This window comes from Macrobrachium rosenbergii, chromosome 43 (assembly GCF_040412425.1).
Source record: "Macrobrachium rosenbergii isolate ZJJX-2024 chromosome 43, ASM4041242v1, whole genome shotgun sequence".
NCBI lineage: Eukaryota > Metazoa > Arthropoda > Malacostraca > Decapoda > Palaemonidae > Macrobrachium > Macrobrachium rosenbergii.
In genome coordinates this window covers 14,709,282-14,727,293 of record NC_089783.1, presented here as the reverse complement: position 1 = coordinate 14,727,293, position 18,012 = coordinate 14,709,282, and the positions used below count along the sequence as shown (strand labels likewise).

At 46.5% G+C, this 18,012-nt stretch overlaps 2 protein-coding genes across 5 annotated transcripts in view; both read left to right on the top strand.

The window, feature by feature from the left end:
* Positions 1–18,012, top strand: part of LOC136828589 (1-acyl-sn-glycerol-3-phosphate acyltransferase delta-like) — a 136,753-nt gene that overhangs the window by 29,314 nt on the left and 89,427 nt on the right. The window contains exon 1 of one of the 4 annotated variants that reach the window (XM_067086604.1): positions 7,848–7,882. The exons of the other annotated variants lie outside the window; for them this stretch is intronic. The gene's annotated coding sequence lies outside the window, so the exon portion shown is untranslated. Of the gene's footprint in view, positions 1–7,847; positions 7,883–18,012 lie in introns of those variants that run through there. 4 annotated transcript variants of the gene reach the window in all.
* Positions 1,080–12,067, top strand: LOC136829009 (uncharacterized). The gene is made up of 2 exons (XM_067087402.1): positions 1,080–1,326; positions 11,565–12,067. Exons 1-2 carry the CDS (start codon positions 1,080–1,082, stop codon positions 12,065–12,067), a joined length of 750 nt encoding a protein of 249 aa, XP_066943503.1.

Sequence of the window (18,012 nt, the reverse complement as noted above, 5' to 3'; positions counted from 1 at the left end):
TTTGTATATTGTGTTGGAACAAATCACAGTTTTTAAAAGTAAATTGTATTTTTCCAAACTATACAAACCCAAGGTCCTTTACATTACATTTCATGCCCACCTCATGCCACCCCTCAATCAGATACCTGAGCTGAAAGGCAAATTGGAATGTTTACATCCAGGCAGGCGGTACTCCCACCTCCCAGACGGTAGTTAACTGCTTAACCACCTTGTTCGAAAGTTCAACAGCTGTTTCCAGCTTACGCTGAAAGTAATTCCTAATGTAAAGGGCCTCAGGTTTGTATAGTTAGGAAAAATACAATTTACTTTTAAAAGTTGTGATTTTAGAGAACAGAAACTTATCTACCTTATCACTTTAGTTCATCAAACCTTATTCTACTTGGTCTTAATCACATAGTTTCCCCGCCCTTCTATCAAAAGAACCTTAACCTAAAGAACTGTAACTTAAGCTATTTCAGTCTTAATATTACCACGACCACCTAAAAGAACCCTAAACCTAATTCTGAACCTAAATCTATAGTGTTCCAACACCAACTGTGGTCTTTTAGACTTTTTCTTCAGATTGGGAGTTAACGGCCTCAACATCAGCCAGTTGTAGATTTTGTCGCACTTTCTTTGTGGCAAATGTGTCGAGATCAGCACCTTTTAAGGTTTAGAGTCATGTTTGGAGGAACAGGAAGAAGAGCAGCCTGACCAAGTGTTTATGTTCCTTTCCTGCAATCTGGCAGCTTCACGCTCATTACGCTCCTTATCCCTTCTCTCTAATTTCAACAACTACCACAGTAAGTGTCGTTAATAATAAATTTATTTATTTTTCTCCATATGCTACCACCACAAGGTAGGCAGCCGCTTACAACTTGGGTTAAAGGGGAGCAAGTCACACCACTCTGACACACTCAGCAAACTGCAAGTAAAAAAGAGAGAAAAAAAAAACAGACTTAACTAGTGTACTCCTTCCTGACATACAAAAAAAACATCACAACAAAAACGAAACAATCAATTCACACAAACCCATCTTTCTTCATACAAACCCAAACTTGCCTACCACAGCCCCGCCGTCCCTCGCTGTACTGCCAATGATGGTTACCTCCTCTGTACCCCATATGATGGTTCCTGCCCCTGCTGCTCCTGTGATCTCTTCTGTCTGGGCCATTGTTGCTGCTCCACCTGCCCTGGTTGTCCTGGCCACTCCTGTTACTGATGCTCCTGCCGCTCCTGTTTCCCTGGCTGCCCCGGCTGCTCCTGTGATGTTTGCTGCTCCCTCTTGGATGGGGGACTTGACCGCCATCTTGAAGAAGATGATGAAGAAGTCGAGGAAGAGGTCCCGTAAGGTGTTGTTGTCATCATCTTCATCGACTTTGTCTTCGTCCTCGTCGTCTGCTACCTCCTCCCCTTCCTCTTCCGAGGCTCGTCGGCTGAAGAAGAGGGAGGCTGCCTCACCCTCTAAGAAGTCCCGCCTTGGGGCTTTTAAAGGGCTGCCTTCCTCCACAGTTGAAGCAGTGGGATCTCTTGTCGGCTTTTCCCGGCCTTGGCTTGGGAACCGAATCGCTTACCTCACCAGGGCTTTGTGTTTGTTCTGACACGATATACAAACTATCGGTCCTTTACATTAGGAATTACTTATGGCAAAGCCGGGCACGGCCATCAAACTCTTGAACAAGGTGGGTAGACAGGAATACCCTCCTGCTCAGATGTAAACATTCCAGTTTGCTTTTGGCCGTCATGCGTTGCAGACGTGTTTTCGGATCTCTTTGCCTGACTGTCATTAAGCTCTTTATTATCCCTGTGGGGTCTTTCTACATTTTTGTGTATATATTACGTGTGTTGGGTATTTATTAATACAAACCCACGATTTGTGATAACCTTGCATAAGCCGTCGTTCCCCTGCGTCTGTGTCTTGGGTTTGACGGCCGACGGTGTATTTAGAGGGGCGTAACAAAGTGGTAATGCTTCTCTTCCAGTAGCCCTTTATTTAGATATTGAAAGCGTTCCCCTGTACGTTCGGAGATATTAGATTGGGATGTAATATCTTCGCTCCCCTACATTGATCGGGACGTAAGAGTTCACTCCCCTTCTTGGGCTCCCACCCTCTGTGTACAAGGGCATGACTAATTTCTTTTTTGCTTGTTCCGAGTGTTGTTTTTGCCGCCTGTGCTATAGAGAGTGGCGGGGGGGGGGGGGGAGGTTGCAGCGTCATCTGTAAGTTTCACTTCCACGGTGCCATTGATGGCCTCCCTTCCTTCCTTTTCTCTCCCTGTGGTTCTTCTTTATCTCTCCTTCGGTAGTAGAGATCTCTCTTCTTCACCCTCTTCGCTAGCTTGTTGGATGAAGACTGCAAAGGGGGCCGGGCATGGGCGGTCGGGCAACCTCTTCTAAGGGGCCTCCTCTCGCTGCGTAGGGCAGTTCTCCTCGGAGCGAGAGGAGTCTCCCTCTCCCAATCACCTTTGCTTTTCTTTCGGGTTAACTGAGCATCATGGGCACAGCAGTAATTGGCTGGATCTCAGTTGGATATCTTTGCATGAAGGAGTCCTGACATTCATTTAGTGTTGCTTCAGGATTGACCACAGTACCTGGTTAGAATGGCATAGTTCCATGTCTGGATCATTCCCGAGTGCTTACCAGTGCTCGGTTGGGTTCCCAGCCTGGTGTCTCAATCCTATCGGTTTGAACACCAGAAGAAGCAGGGAAGAGAATCCTTTCAGGAGTCCTGCAGGACTTCTAAGGGACTGACTCTCTTCTGGGAGACAAGTTTCTCTCATTGGCTCTTCCTGCCCTCAGGCAGGAACTGATTTGCATTCTCCTCTGGGGTGTGGCGTTTTGGGGGCCGTGAGAGTGCGGCCTCGAGAGGCCGCACCCTCGTTGCCAGTCTTAGAAGTCTGCATTTAAGACTGGTTAAGTGCCTGGATCTTTTCGATTTCTTAGGTAACCGAAAGCAGCCTCTCCCGATTTTTAGGTTGCTCGAATTCTGTAAATCACGAGCGCTTTCCTGATGAGAGAGAGTGCCGAGACACCCAGGTGTCTCTGTGCCAAGACGCCAGGTGTCTCGATACTGCCCACCAGCTGTTTTGGTTGCTTGGCCGGGTTTCATCCTTGCGTCTTGAACCTTAGGGTTTGAGCATGCAGGATAGCAAACACAGGATTCCCCTTGAAACCTTCTTCTCGAGGGACTTCGTCCTCGAAGGAGTTTAGAGTGCAGGGAATTAGCGCTAGTTCATGGCAGATGAGTTCCACCCTGTCCAGTTCCGATGGTGTTTGCTCGATGGGCTCGGCTCGGCTCAGCTTGTCCACCCCGTCCAGCCCCTGGTCACGCTTGCGAGACTGGTTTAGTTCGGCTCGGCTCTGTTCACCCCGCCTGCCTCCCAGTCCACCGCATACCACCCAGTCTTGATTACGTTCGTGTTATCAGCTCGGTTCAGTGTGGCTCGGCTTTGCCTTGCTCGGTTTTCTGAATCGGGTTCTCGTCTCTGTTAGAGTGAACTTTCTGCTCTTCCCAGAAAAGCTCTTTGCCTGTGTGGCAATAATCTCCTTCAGTTGATTATTGCTCACTGTCCACCTCTCCTGCTGGTCTTACTGGCAGGACAGGTAGGGGTACTCTTTCTCCTCACCTGTTCTCCTTTCCTCTCGGTTGTTCCGAGAGGCGCGAAACAGACAGAGAGAGCTCCGACGAATTTGTCTTTGGAGTTCGGCTGCCTGGCGTGCTTTGGGTGTCGGTCCCCCGATTGTCTCTTAGTTCAACCAGGTAGCCGAGGAGGGTTTCTTGTGGATCTATCAAGGTCTCCCTCCAAGGAGAGAGGCACAGGAGTTTCATGCTTCGGAAGCAGCGAGGATCTTCCTCTTCAAGTTGCCATTGCCCTCGTTTTTCGGAGAACTTTGTACCAATTCTTCAGTGGGAGGATCCCCGGAACAGGACCGCGGCTCCCCCAATGAATAATCTTCATCACTTGCAACCCTTGCAGTTCCTGAGGAGCCGAGAGTTCAGGACCGCTGCAGTCCTTGCTTGCGAGAGCGTTCTTGAGTTGATGAATACTTTCCTTCGGACAAGTTCATTCAGGTCGAGACACCAAGCTTCTTCCCTGCCTCAGCAGAGTATGAATTCTTACTCTGTCGCAAGTTAGCAGAAATGTATTATTGCAAGTGAGTGATGCTCAGTGCCAAACCTGAAGTGTTTTTTTCAAATAAAAAACCAAATTGAACTTTCATTTGTTTCAATTCTCATAGAATTAGTAAAATTAGATTAAGGGTACGAACGCCCTCAGCTGTTCATTTCTTTTTGTGAATCAAGTTACTTTGATGTAATTATGTGAAGTGGAAACACACATTTGTTTGTTTTGTGTCGCATGTAGTCTTAGACATTCTGGGCACTTCCTAGTAGTACCAATTAGCCAAATTGCAAAATTTTTAGGATTAATATTTGATGCACACCTGAATTGGAAAGACCATGTAATTTAAAATCAAAATGCAAAAGGGCGCTAAGTCTAATTAAAAAACTATCACACACAAATTGGAGAGCTGATAGACATACTCTTACCATCTGTATAAAGCAGCAGTGATATCAATCACTGACTATGGAAGTGAAATACAGGCAGTCCCCGGTTAATGGCAATCCGGTTTTATGGTGCTTGTCTAGCGACGAAAATGGGCAATTTTCAGCACCGAAAATGGGCAATTTTCGGCACCGAAAATGGCCGATTTCTGCTTATCGGCGCCGATAATTGGGTATTGGTGCCAATACATACCTAACAGAGGTGTCGATAACCAAAAATTGGCACTTTTCGGTGCCAATAAGCCCGAAAAATCGCCGGAAATTGCCGAATTTCGGTTAACATCACACCCCCAGAACAGAACCCTCGCCAGTAACCGAGGACTGCCTGTATATGGTTCAGGGTCAGAAGCAGCACTGAAAATATTAGATTCAATTCACAATGAAAGACTAAGCATATGCACAGGAGCATTTAGATCGTCACCAGTCTCCTTTGTACAAGTTGAATGCAGCGAACTGCCACTGTTCCTCCATAAAGAGTTCATAACAATGAAAAGTGCATTAAGAATCAAGACAAGTGATTCACCAACAAAAAATCTATTTGATCTAAGGGATATATTTATAAACAATCATCCACCTTCTTTCCCAGTCAGAGCTAATAGATTGTTTGAGTCACTGAACATAGATATGCAAGTACCTTCAACAGTGAAGTTACCACCCCATTGGACCATGAATAAAGCAAGGATTTGCACACAGTTGAAGTATGTATCAAAAAGTTCCTCATATACCCCAGAATACCACAGACAAAAAACCATAGATCATATAAAACAAAAACATTCACATTGTGTGATTTATACAGATGGGTCTAAGTCACAACATGGAGTAGGATATGCAACTATATCCCAGAACAAGTCATATCAGTTATCTTTGTCTAATAATGCCTCAGTCTTCACAGCAGAGTTGTGTGCAATCGCAGTAGCCATCAAAATTATAAAACAAATATCATTCAGTAATTCAAAAAGCGCTATAGAAGCCGTTCAAAGTTACTACTCAAAAAATAATATTGTACTGGAAATTGAATATGAACTCCACAAATTGTATAATAATGGAAAAAAATATTGAAATATGTTGGATCCCTGCCCATGTAGGGATTAAAGGAAATGAAGAAGCTGATAAAGCAGCCAAAGAAGTAGTCCACATGACAAGAGCAAATGTAAAAATCCCAATTAGTGATTACATAAGAGATGTAACAACAATCATTGTAAATGGCAAAATATATGGAATGAAGAACCTATAAATAATGAATTGAAACAGATAAAATCCAGTGTTGGAAATGGAGCTCATCATGTCAGAGAGAGAGACGCACACAAGTAATTCTGACGCGTCTGCGAATGGGCCATACTCGTTTGACACATGGACACTTGATGAACAGTCTACATGGCCCTCCTCCCGAATGCCCAGAATGCAAAGTGTTGGTAACAGTCAAACATGTGTTGTGTGACTGTCCAAAATATAATCAACAGCAAGTACCAACCTTTGGAAATAATCGATGGGGGAAATTTTGTCAGAATCTTGTACATTTTCAGTCATCCCAATTTTAACATTCATAAAGAAGTGTAACTTAATTGCCAAAATATAAAACCAAGTAAATAATGAAAATACAGAAGCCTGTAGGGCATTTAATGAATAAAAAAAAATTTCTATAATTTATTCTGAAATATAATTTTTAATTTTTTTTAAATTTTATTTTATTCATTTTAATCTTTAGTTTTTTTTGCGTGTATGGTAACGAGCAAATGTGTTTATCGTAAACGTGTTTCAGTGTAAAAGCATGTTCATTATATAGTACAGTTTCTTCTTTTAAACTTCATTTTCATTCATTCATCATCACGTGAATGACCTATTTGGTCCCAGTTCTAGGCCTGTGGCCTAGACCTGGTATTTCATCCTAATCCTTCAGGCCAGCCCTATGAGAGCTGATAGTCAGCTCATGGTTTGGTTAAACTATCTTAATAATAATAATAATAATAATAATAACTTTCTAGTAGTACAAGTAAGTAAATCTCTAAATGCAAGTATCCCTGCTGAATTTAGGGAAACTTTCATTTTTTTGTATTTTCAACCTGGCAGGCAACAGTTGGAGTAAGATCAAGCCAAGTCAAGGTTCATAATTTCTGTTCAACAACCTTTTGTCAACCAAGGGAGGTATGAAGGGCACTGGGCAAATGTAATTGACCTTCATGTGATATAATTATATGAAAATACTTTTCTAATTGCAGCTAGTACTTCATCAGGTTACAAGTATGTACAGCTAATTCATATGTACAGATCCACCTTGCTTGCGATACACTGTAAGGTGTTAAGCTTTCAGTGACATACATTATTATTATTTTCCTTTTTTTGTAGTGATCGTAATGTTTTGCTGTCATGTGGAATTAAGTGAAATTCATCATGTAATCATGTTTTTCGATAAATTTATTGTATCATCGCTATAATTTGCACCTGTTGTGGTATTGTTAATTTCCATGTGAATGTTGCCCTTTGCTGATGTAATTCAGGTGTTCATGCTCTGATCAGAATGTTTCCTCAGCTTGTTGCATTAGCAATGAATAGGTGTCATTGGATTTCATGTTTCATACTGAATTGAAAAAGTGTTTAGTCACAAAGGATGTGCAGTGTTTGTGCTTTTTTTCTTGAAAAATCATTAATCCCCAAAAAACATAACCAGGAGTCCTTGAGAGGTTGGTGTTGATGCATTACTGTTGCCAAGTGAATGTTTTCATTAGGTCGGGGTTATAGGCTTACTCCTTTTGTATGTTGTCACCTAGATATAGTACTTTGTGTGTATAAGATTTCAGTTTTTTGTTTTTTCTGAAGGAGAGGGTATGATTTATTTAAAAGTTATAGGTTTCACACCTAGAAATACAATTGTTTGAAATTCTGATTGGATGAAGAGTAAAAAATTTTTTCTTCCTGAGTATCCTTATGTAAGTGGTAATGGGTACAGTTCTGTATCTTTCTGGTGATAAGGAGCAGGTCAGCTTCTTCACGTAAGACGTGATAATGCTGTGATTAGACATATTAATCTTGTGCCTTATTCATTTGATACACTATTTTTCATTGTTATTTGGACAGCAATGAGATTGCTTGCTAGTATTATTGTCAAGTTGAATGCTGATGTTTAAGAAATGCATCATATAACCTTATTTACGTATTTTATGAAAACAAAGTACTGTACTCTTTAAAATCAAAGTACAGTTATGAAAAGGTTTACTGCCGTTTTGAGTGCCTCGAGCATCTTGATAACTGATAATATTTAATCTTTAGCTCTGACAGCTCTCTCCATCTGTGTTTAGCTTAACAGTTTAGTTTGAAGTAGTAAGCTTGAAAGGCTAAGTTCAGGTAAACTGAAACAGGGGGTACAGTGCATCTGGTACTTGTATTATTCTTCTCATAGCTTTTGTTTTATGCTCTGACTTCCTCTCACAACTGACTGCCTAATTTCAGTTGTTGCTCCATATGTAAGAATCTGAGAGTGTAGGGATTTGAATATCTGGTTAAGTTTTAATACTACAGTAATCTCTCATAAGAATATGGTGAGAGGTGAAAAATGTTCTCATTTTAATTAAAAGAAGATATTTGGTTTACATACATGGTTATCACAAATGAAATTTTTCATATAAGTAGCTTACCAAGTAATTACATACCTATAGTTTCAACTCGTGCGGCAGCCTTTATTGAAAAAATCGCGGTAGCACTTCGATAGTTTAGTGTAGGTGACAAGCCGTGCCCACTAATGGGAGTACTGGAAACAATCTAGCAGAAAACCTCAATCAGTTTCTGCTGGCTCTTGAGTGACATCGGGGGTTTACTGCAGCTTTTGTTTACTGATTTTCGGTTGTATGGATGGATTTCGGTGAAATATTTTCCCTTATTTTGAGTAGCCTTCAAACTTTGATAGCTTTCAGGATCAGTTTTCCAGTTGTTGTTGTTATTCTGTTTGATTCAAGTTCATCTAGTTTTTGCTATTGTAGCAAAGGTTGCAAAACAGATTGATCAGATCTTCATATGACTGGTAGTAAGGAGACAATTTGCAGTAAGTATAGGGTGCAGTAATGTAGTAAGGAGGAACTGATACTGAATGTAATGATTGCCCGAGCACCCGGCACCCACTCTCAAGTGCCCAGCACCAAGTGAGCTTTAGTGGAAGGTACTTGAATCTCACCTAGAGAAGTTAGTGATAGGAAGAAGATTGTGGCCTCTGGCACAGAGAAACATGCTTCTCTTAGCTAAGCCTAGGTCAGAAGATAACCCTGCTATTCCTTCGTCCCCCTTCCTGCTTTTTCTCCTGCTGCTAGCCATCCTTCTTTTAATCCACCGACTCCCACGCCTGGTTCCCCTGCTTCCGACCCTCGCCATTGTCAGTCTCGAGGCTAGGTTTAACAAGAATTTAACCTAGTTGTGAATACAGTGAACTGGAGGAGGTGGCTACTTGTCCCATCGGTTCTCCTAGACCAAGGTCACTGTCATGCTCCCCTAAACCGGGGAGAAGACATACTGAAAGTTCAATGGAGGCCGAGGGGGTTGGCCCACGGGAGTTGCCCCCTCAGTCGAACCTGTTGATTGCTCCTAGGCTTCGACAGGCAGCTGTTGAAAAGGCATCTTGAAAGGAGAAAGTGTTATGCAAGTGTAGGAGGTGGCTGCTTGTCATCGGTTCTCCTAGACGAAGGTCCCTGTCATACTTCCCTAAACCTGGTATCGGCATACAGCCACTGGAAAGGCATCGTGACAGGAGGAAGTGTTATGCAAGTGGAGGAGGTGGCTGCTCGTCCCGCTGGTTCTCCTTGACAAAGGTCTCTTTCGTACTCCCCTAAACATGGGAGAAGACATACTGGAGGTCCAAGGGAGGCCAGTGGCGTTTGCCCACTAGTAGTCGCCCCCTCAGTTGAGCCTGTTGATCACTCCCAAGCTTTAACAGACAGCCATTGGAAAGACGTCTCTGTGGATGTGTGTCAGTTGTCGTCCGACTCTCAAGACTCCAGCCCGGACTTGGAAGTGCCACTAGCGCTTTCTAGGTTCGTCTCATCCATTGAGGCACGAAGGCGATGCTGGCCACTCTTCTCTGAAGCCCAATCAGCAGTTTAAGGAGCCGGGCACAGTCCTCAACCTTCCTGCAGTACATGGGACAGCTGGAGTATTTCTCTCCTGAGTGTACTTCTTTTGGGCACGAGTATTTGGCCCCAAATGCCCAACGATCCCTCTCAGGCACCCGTTGTCTTCATTGAAGCATCCATCTCCTCACAAGTGCTTGACACCAGCTCCTGAGTGTCCGCCATCAGTTTCCGAGTGTCTGCCACCAGTTTCCAAGCCATTGATAAAAGGGTAGGTTTTGTCACGAGGAGACGTAGTTTGCTACTTTACCCTCAGATTTTTAGCCAAGAATGAGCACCCTTCAAACCATGGCCTCGTTCTTTCGCCATTAAGTCCTTAACGGATACCTTGGCTCTGAAGAAGAAGAGAGGGTTCTTTGTCCTGCTAGAGCTTTAAGTTATTACCTGAGCAGGACTGAGAAGATCAGAGGACCATCCAGTAACCTCTGGTGCTATGTCAAGAACCCATCATCCCCTCTGACTAAGAACCCATTGTCCCTCTTTGTCAAAGACTTAATTTCTGAGGCGCACTCATAGATTCAGGAGGACATTTTGCCTACTTTTAAAGTGAAAGCTCATGACGCAAGGGCAGTCTCTCCTTTATTAGCTTTCAGGCACACATGTCACCCACTTCCATTCTGCAGTCAGCCTACTGGAAGTGCGGACTGGTTTTTGCATCTCACTATTTGAAAGACGTTGAAAGAGAGTTTTAAAATTGCAGTACCTTGGGGCCATTTTTAGTGGGTGGCATGCTATTGGAGGAGGAAGCATTGGAATCTCTTTTTCTCCTACTATCTCTTCACCTTGAAGTAGGGTGTCAAATTTTCAGGAGCTAGGGGTTATAGTGTACCTGGAGTACCCACCAGTCTCAGTGGATGGGATATGGTGTTTTCAGTGTAGGTGTAAGCATTTTCTGGTTGTTTTTTATATTGGTACTATGCCCAGGGCAAGGGCACTTATATATGCTTTGCTGCCCATCAATCCTATCCTTTGCTGCAAAGCTCCCGCTTGAGTAGAGGTGCCCCATGGCTTTACCACCATGCCACCACAGGTTAGGATGAGCAACAACCAGAGGCAGTATTCACCTGCAGTAGCTCCCTTACCACGTAAGGAAACGACAAACATTGTTCCAATGCTAACAAACTTTTCTTTGTTCGTACACAAAATATAAAGCCTTGGTCCTTTACAAAAGGAATTACTTTCAGTGAAGCTGGAACGGCCGTTAAACTTTCGAACAAGGAGGTTAGGCAGATAACTACCGTGTGGTAGGCAGGAGTCCCGCCTGCCCGGATATAAATATTCTGATTTGTTTTCGGCCGTCGTGCTATGCAGACGTGTACTCGCTCTCTGCCCTGATCGCTGTTTTGCTCTTTTCCTGGAGGGATCTTTCTTTTTCTTTGCTTTACTGTTGTATCTGCTCATGTGTTTGATATTGCTTATGAATATGCAAACCCATGAATCATCTAGTCCTGTAAGGAAGGCTGTCATCCAACACGTGTCTCCTGGTGTTGACTGCAGGGGTTGCACCCACTTCCAATCATCCGTTGATGACCCTCATGTTCTCTGCACCAGTTGCAGGGGGCATGGCTGCAATCCTGAATCTGTGTGTGCCGAGTGTGTTGTTCTTGGTCGCCTGTGCAGTGGGCAAAGTTTACAGGAAGGAAACAGTACAGTAGGAAGCTGCCAAGGCACCGTCAGAAAGTTATACGCCCCTGACTACGCCCTTGGTTGCTAACCCTTCTTCCTCGTTTCTCCATTCTGTAGAACATCCCCTCCAGGCTGTTTCTCCTTCGGGAGCAATCTCTCCCTCTTCATCTTAAGGGGGGGATTGAGACGATCTCTTCTCTGGGGCCTTTGCTCGCTCTAAGGGGGAAATCTTTCCCTTGGAGTGAGAAGAGCTTGCTCCACTCACCCGACTACGCTTTTTTCTTCAGGATTGGCGGCTGAGCACCGTGAAGCAGCCAAGCTCCAGGAAACATGGATCTCCTTGGGGTTCTCGGGCGCTCCATCAGTACAGGGTATCCTGGCACACCTGAAGGCATTGCAGGTTCCAGTAGTCGCTCATGCCACCCCTACTGTCACCACAACTACAGTAGCCATGACAGTGTTTGCTAAGGTCCCCACATCAGTGTTGACGCACTTCCCGACTTTGACAACCCCGACTGTAGTGGACCAGGCTGCCGTCCATGTTCCTGCTCCTCAGTATGCGGTGTACTTACCACCTTCGGCTTCCGCAGTTCTGGTGGCTCCTACTGTGCCTGGTGTCCCTGCTGTTCCTGCTGTTCCTGCCACCCAGGTTGCTCCTGCTGCCCCAGCTGCTCTGGCTGCTCCTGTAGTTCCTGTTGCTCCCTCCTGGATGGAAGACCTGACCACCATCCTGAAGAAAATGTCGAAGGAGAAATTGAAGAAGGTGTCACGTCGTCGTCTTCGTCTTTGACTTCGTCATTTGCTGCCTCCGCTTCTTCTGAGGCTCGCTGGCCGAAGAAGAGGCTGCCTCTCCCCACCCCCCCAAAAGAAGTCCTGCCACAGGACTTCTGAGGGGCTGCCTCCCTCCACAGGGGAAGCAGTGGGATCTCTCATTGGCTTTCCCAGCCCTCAGACTAGGGAACCATTTCGTGTACCCCACCGGGGTCCGGTGTCTTGGGAACCTCGAGTGTGCAAGCCCCTGAGGCCCGCTTCCTAGTCCCACTTCCTCGAAACCAGTTCAAAGAAGTCTGCTTCTAAGACTGGTACTGTGCTTGTCTCCTCCCAAGTTTCTCTGGACACTGGAGAGGAGACCACTCCCGTTGATCGTTATGAGATTCGTGAGTGATGGGTGCTCAAGATTCCACTGAATCTTGAGTACCCCAAACCAGTACTGGCAAGTCCACCCCTTGCTCTGGTTTAGGCACAGAGTGAGAGAAAGTGCTGAAACATGCAGGTGTTTCAACACTTCCTTCCAGTACCGATTTGAGTGCTTGGGCAGGTCCCCAACCCAGTGCTTCAGGCTCGAGGGTCTGAGCACTTGGAGACGCAGCAAGGTCATCCCATGTTCAGTCTTCTTCTCATCAGGAGGTTTCGGCCTCAAAGAAGACTGGAGCACGTCGAAAGGACTGCGCAAGTTCACGTCAGATGATTCTCAAGCACTCTTCTCAGGCCAGCCCTCGCTCACGTTCATGTGATCGGCCCCTTTCACTGGAGGAAAGTGCTCAGGTACGCTCATGTGAACCTCTCCACTTTCCTTGGGACAGCCTCTCTTAGACCTGTGTCGCTGCGGTGGCGACCGTCAACTGCCTGCCTCTCCTGGTGGCTCTTCCAGTAGGACAGGTAGGAATGCTCGATTCCCCTCACCTGTTCCCTCAACCTCCTGGGGCTTCACCGGGAGGCATGAGTCGTACAGGAGGGACTCCAATGAGAATGCACTTTCTTATCGGAGTTCTGCTACAAAAGCCTACGCCCCGGTCTCGGTTCTCGGACCAACTCGGTCATGCGCCCAAGTAGATGAGGAGGGATTCTAGGGGTTTGTCAAGGTTCTCCCTCCTGCAGGGAGAGTAGATCGGGAGGACCACTCCCTGGAAGGACTCAAGGGTCCTCTTCCCCAGGATGCGGACACCCTGAAATACAGAGGGCATTCGTAGAGGTCATCACGCTGATTCGTCAGCACAGTGATCTCGGGGAAGGGACCATGGGCTCTTCTGTGGGTTAACCTTCTTGCCTCAAATCTTTATGGGGTCCAAAAAAGGAGCCAAAAACTTTGCTGGTTGTGTCATGTTGCTCTTGCTGAGGGAGTACTCAATCAAGTGAGTATCTTGTCTCTGGGCGGGAGAATTTACTGCAATCGAACCTCTCTGAGAAGCTTCTCCCTCCTCCTCTGCCTTGACAGAAGCGCTTCTACATGCCCTCGGAAGGATCTCTGCCGACTAAACAGGTTGACCCGGACCTGGTTCATCTAGGCCAGGGTCTCTCGCTGCAGCAGCTTGCTGCAAAAGGGGTCTCCCTCTTGCAGCAAGAGGCAGCAAACCTGGAGGCCACTGCTATGGCAGCTCTCCAGGCAGTCTCCTGACTGAATCTGTGGTCTTTCATAGTATCCAAGGTTGCCGCCTCCTCAGGTGCGATCATCTATGGAGAGGACTCCTTGTTCAGGAGACTGTGCCAGACTGGAGGTAGGGCTGTCTCCTACCTAGCCCACCAGATGACAAACCTGTGGGCAAACCTGGTGCTGAAGAGGAGGGACGCTGTCTTGAATCGGATTTCCAGGTCTGTAGGTCCCAAGTCGACATTGACCCTAAGGAACAGACCGACGCTGAGTTCTGCCTCTCTCTTCCCCAGAGAGTTGTTAGATGCTGTGGTGGACAAGAAACGTGCCGAAGACAACGACTGCCTTGTTCACTAGGCAGTATCCAAGACTTCCAGGTCTTTGCGTGCTGCTGCGGCCCAACCCTTGAGTCAAGCTAGCACTTCCTCAGCCCCTAAGAAGACCCAGGCTTCAAAGGGCGCTCGCAGAAACACCCAGGCTTCGAAGGGCGCTTGCAGAAACACCCAGCCTTCTTCTACCTCTGCCAAGAAGGGGTACACAACCACGTCCCTTTCAACCCTCTTTCCAGTCGGGAAAAGAGGCCAAGAAGGAGGAGGGAAGATGCTAGGGTTGGCATTTCCCTCCAGCTGCTGCCATTGGTGGCAGGGTGCCTGTCGAGCCTTTGGGCAACATGGTAGTGACATGGAGCCGTGACCTGGGTAGTAGATGTCTGTCCAGAGGGATATCTACTTCCCTTTGAGTCTCGACCACCTCTCACCAACAACCCAGTCTGTCTCTTAACCTACGTTCCTGGCTCGCCGAAGGATCTCGCACTCAAGGAAGAGGTGCAAGCGTTGCTGAAGAAGAGCGCTGTAGAAGTCGTGGGATCGTTCCCCCGGCTTTAACAGCCTCATCTTTCTTGTAGAGAAAGCTTTGGGGGGATGGAGACTGGTCATAGACCTCTCTCCCTTGAACCGATTTGTTCGCCAGACTCGGTACACGATGGAAACGGCACACTCATTGCTCACTTCCATCAGGGAGAACGACTTCATGCTTACGGTGAACTTCAGGGGTGAATATTTTCAAATACCCATCCATCCGTCCTCTCACTTATCCTCGGGGAAGCGGTATTCCAGTTCGGATACTCTGCTTTGGTCTCTCGACCACTCCCCAGGTGTTCACACAAGTGTTCACCCTTGGGTCAGCTTGGCGTTTGAGGTATCTTGAATATTGGCTCGTCCTGGCGAGCTCCCGCTCGAAGTTGCTCTAGGACAGGGATCGACTTCTCAGTTTTGCTGCAGCCTAGGGAGTGTAATAAATCTCAAGAAGTCCGATCTCATTCCCAAGCAGAGGATAAAGTACCTGGGCATGCTGATAGACATGATAGCAGCAAGAGCCTTTCCCTCAGGCGCAGCTGTTCCTGTCTGGACGGGAGCAGCCACCTCAGCAGTGGCAAGTCATCTTTGGTCACCTCATGGGCGCCTTCACCTTCGTTCACTCCAGTGCAGAATGAAGGAGTTCTGGTCCCAGTCTCGAGATCCTCAGTCCTTTCTCATTCCTCTATCGGAAGAAGTGAGACAGGACTTAGACTGGTGGATGGATGACAGGAACCTCGTAATAGGAGTATCCCTGCACACTTCCCCTCCAGACATGCTTCTGTTCTCAGATGCATCAATCGAGGGATGGGGCGCACACCTAGAGGAGTTACAGACTTTGGGGGTGTGGAACTGAGATGATAAGCACCTTCACGTCAACATCCTGGAACTCAAGGCGGCCTTCCTGTCCCTCCAAGAGTTTCAGGATGGAGTGTTGGGACCCTCAGTGGTGGTGGTGAGCGACAACACCACAGTAGTGTCATATGTCAACAAACGGGGGTCTTGTATCTCTCCCGCCACATCAGTTGACAATGCAGGTGCACGAGTGGGCAGTAGCTCACTTGATAGAGTTGTCAGCCAGGTACATTCCAGGCAATAGGAACGTAGTGTTAGACAAGCTCAGCTGCCAGACTCAAGTGAAAGGGACAGAATGGTTTCTTCACTCAGACATTACGGAGAGGCTGTTCAAGTTGTGGGGGCTTCCGGCCATTGATCTGTTCGCCACCCAGCACAACAGAAAATTGCAAGTCTTCTGCTCCATCGTGCCAGACCCATGGGCCACTGCCGAGGATGCATTCCAACACCCGTGGGTCAACCTTGACGTCTCCGCCTTCCCTCCGTTTTGTCTGATTCGCAAGGTGATGAACAGGGTATCCCGACCTGCTAGCTCTGCTATCCGTGGCACTGAGAGAGAGTCCTCCCCTAGTGCAACCGTCTGTGTCAACCACACGTAGAGCTGTACCATCAGGCAGTGCAGTCCGTGTCATCACGGCTAGAGACTATCCAGCATCTCTTTAAAGCAAGAGGCTTTTCTCGCCACGCAGCAACAGGGATGTCTGGATACATCAGACAGTCTTCTGCAGCGGTATACTAAGGAAAATGGGCCATCTTCTGTGGTTGGTGTTGTAGATGGGATCTCTCTCTGGTCTGAGCCACTGTTCAGCAGGTCACAGACTTCCTCGTCTTCCTTTGCCAAGAGAAGTTTCTCTCTGTTTCAGCTTTAAAAGGCTATAGGGCCGCACTTGGCCTATTCTTGTGCCTGAAAGGAGTAGACATCTCTTCCTCTCCGGAGACTTCGCCACTGATTTCGCTTCAAAAGGTCTTGTCCTCCCAGCGACTTCAGGTCCCCGCATGGGATGTGACTAATTTTGAGGAGCCTGACTTATGCACCATACAAGCCTTTACAAGAGTTGTCAAGACAGTCTTCCTGCTTGCCCTGGCATCAGCGAAGAGAGTAGGTGAACTTCATGGACTTTCCTTTGCTGCTAAACACTTGAGGAGGGTGGGGATCAGTTACGCTCGACTTCGTCCCGGATTTCATAGCAAAAACTCAGAATCTGTCGGTCCCTGACGCCAGGTTCAAGTTCTTCATGACCCTCTCCCTAGAGGACTTTGTTGATAATGATCCAAACGCTGGCTTCGTGAGATGATCAGGAGAACATGCGCTGCAGCTGGTGATTACAACACCGGTACATTCCGCCCAAGAGCTCATGAAGTCAGGGTCATTGGTCCATCCCTTGCATTCCGGAAGAATCTGTAAGTTCCTCAGGTACTGAAGGCAGGGGTTTGGTCACGACAGACCACGATTACATCCCTCTACCTTTGGGACATTGCCCATAAGTCCTTGGACACTTTTTCCTCGGGACCTGTGGTGGCTACTCAACAAGTTGTGTAGCTTACCTGGCTCCTCTAAGAGGACACGTAGCATCTCGCCTAAGGTGTACGGTTATGGAAGTGAGAGTTATTGTGTGCATGACTGGCCTCCCCTCCTCCTCCTTCTTCACCATCCTTCAATCTCTTCCTTCGGGCAGAGAGCAGGATTCGAGCCGTCACATGCTGGAACTGGCGGCCGATGCAGGTAAGTTTGCACATTGAGCGTCTGTTCTATTTTTCTGTCTTTAGATTTATAGAGACAATCCCACTCCTTCCTCTAGCAAGGGGAGGAAGGAGACCCTGACAATAAGACAGACCCAATGCTTATATTTGCCTTACTGTCACTGACTCTTAGATTCATCCTAGCCCGTTTTCATACGAGATTACGATTCGATGATTTGTAAAAGCCCAGAAGTTTGACAATTGATCTTGTAGTTCTTACACTCCATTCAGTATCCCAGAGGCACTGTACTCTCCTCGCTCTATCGACCAGGAAGAGAAACCCAGGTGCGGCGAATCCAGTCAGTTCAGAGACTCACTCAAATTCCTCCCACTAGTAAGTGAGTCTTCCTTATGTAAAGGACCGAGGGTTTGTATATTGTGTAGGAACAAATGACAAATTTCTGAATTCATTTGTATTTTTCCTAACTATACAAACCTGAGGTCCTTTCATGCCACCCCTCAATCTGATACCTGGGCCGAAAGGCAAATTGGAATGTTTACATCGGGGCAGGTGGGACTCCTGCCTACTGGACAGTAGGTAATTGCCTAGCCACCTTATTCGAAAGTTTAACGGCCATTCCAGCTTCACTGTAGGTAATTCCTTATGTAAAGGACCTCAGGTTTTTATAGTTAGGAAAAATACAAATTACTTTTAAAATTTGTCATTTCAAATCCCTTACTATTACTTAATGTTTTGGAGCAGAATATGTCCGTGTATCCCGCCTCCTGTCAGTGTGGGATTCAGCTATGTAATTACTTGGTAAGTTGCTTCTATGAAAATGTTATTGTCATGATAAAATTAAGTTTCATATAATACTTACCAAGTAATTACTGAATCGGAGCCTGCCCTCTTCCTCTCTCGTGGACATAAGGGCACAAACAGAATGAGGTTTTCTGCCAAGTCGTTTCCAGTACTCC

Excerpts from the sequence above, each read along its gene's own strand:
- LOC136829009 (XM_067087402.1), top strand. The coding sequence starts at position 1,080 with ATGGTTACCTCCTCTGTACCCCATATGATGGTTCCTGCCCCTGCTGCT. Across the intron at positions 1,327-11,564 it reads GAAGTCGAGGAAGAGGTCCC|GATTGGCGGCTGAGCACCGT; the intron begins GTAAGGTGTTGT and ends TTTTTTCTTCAG.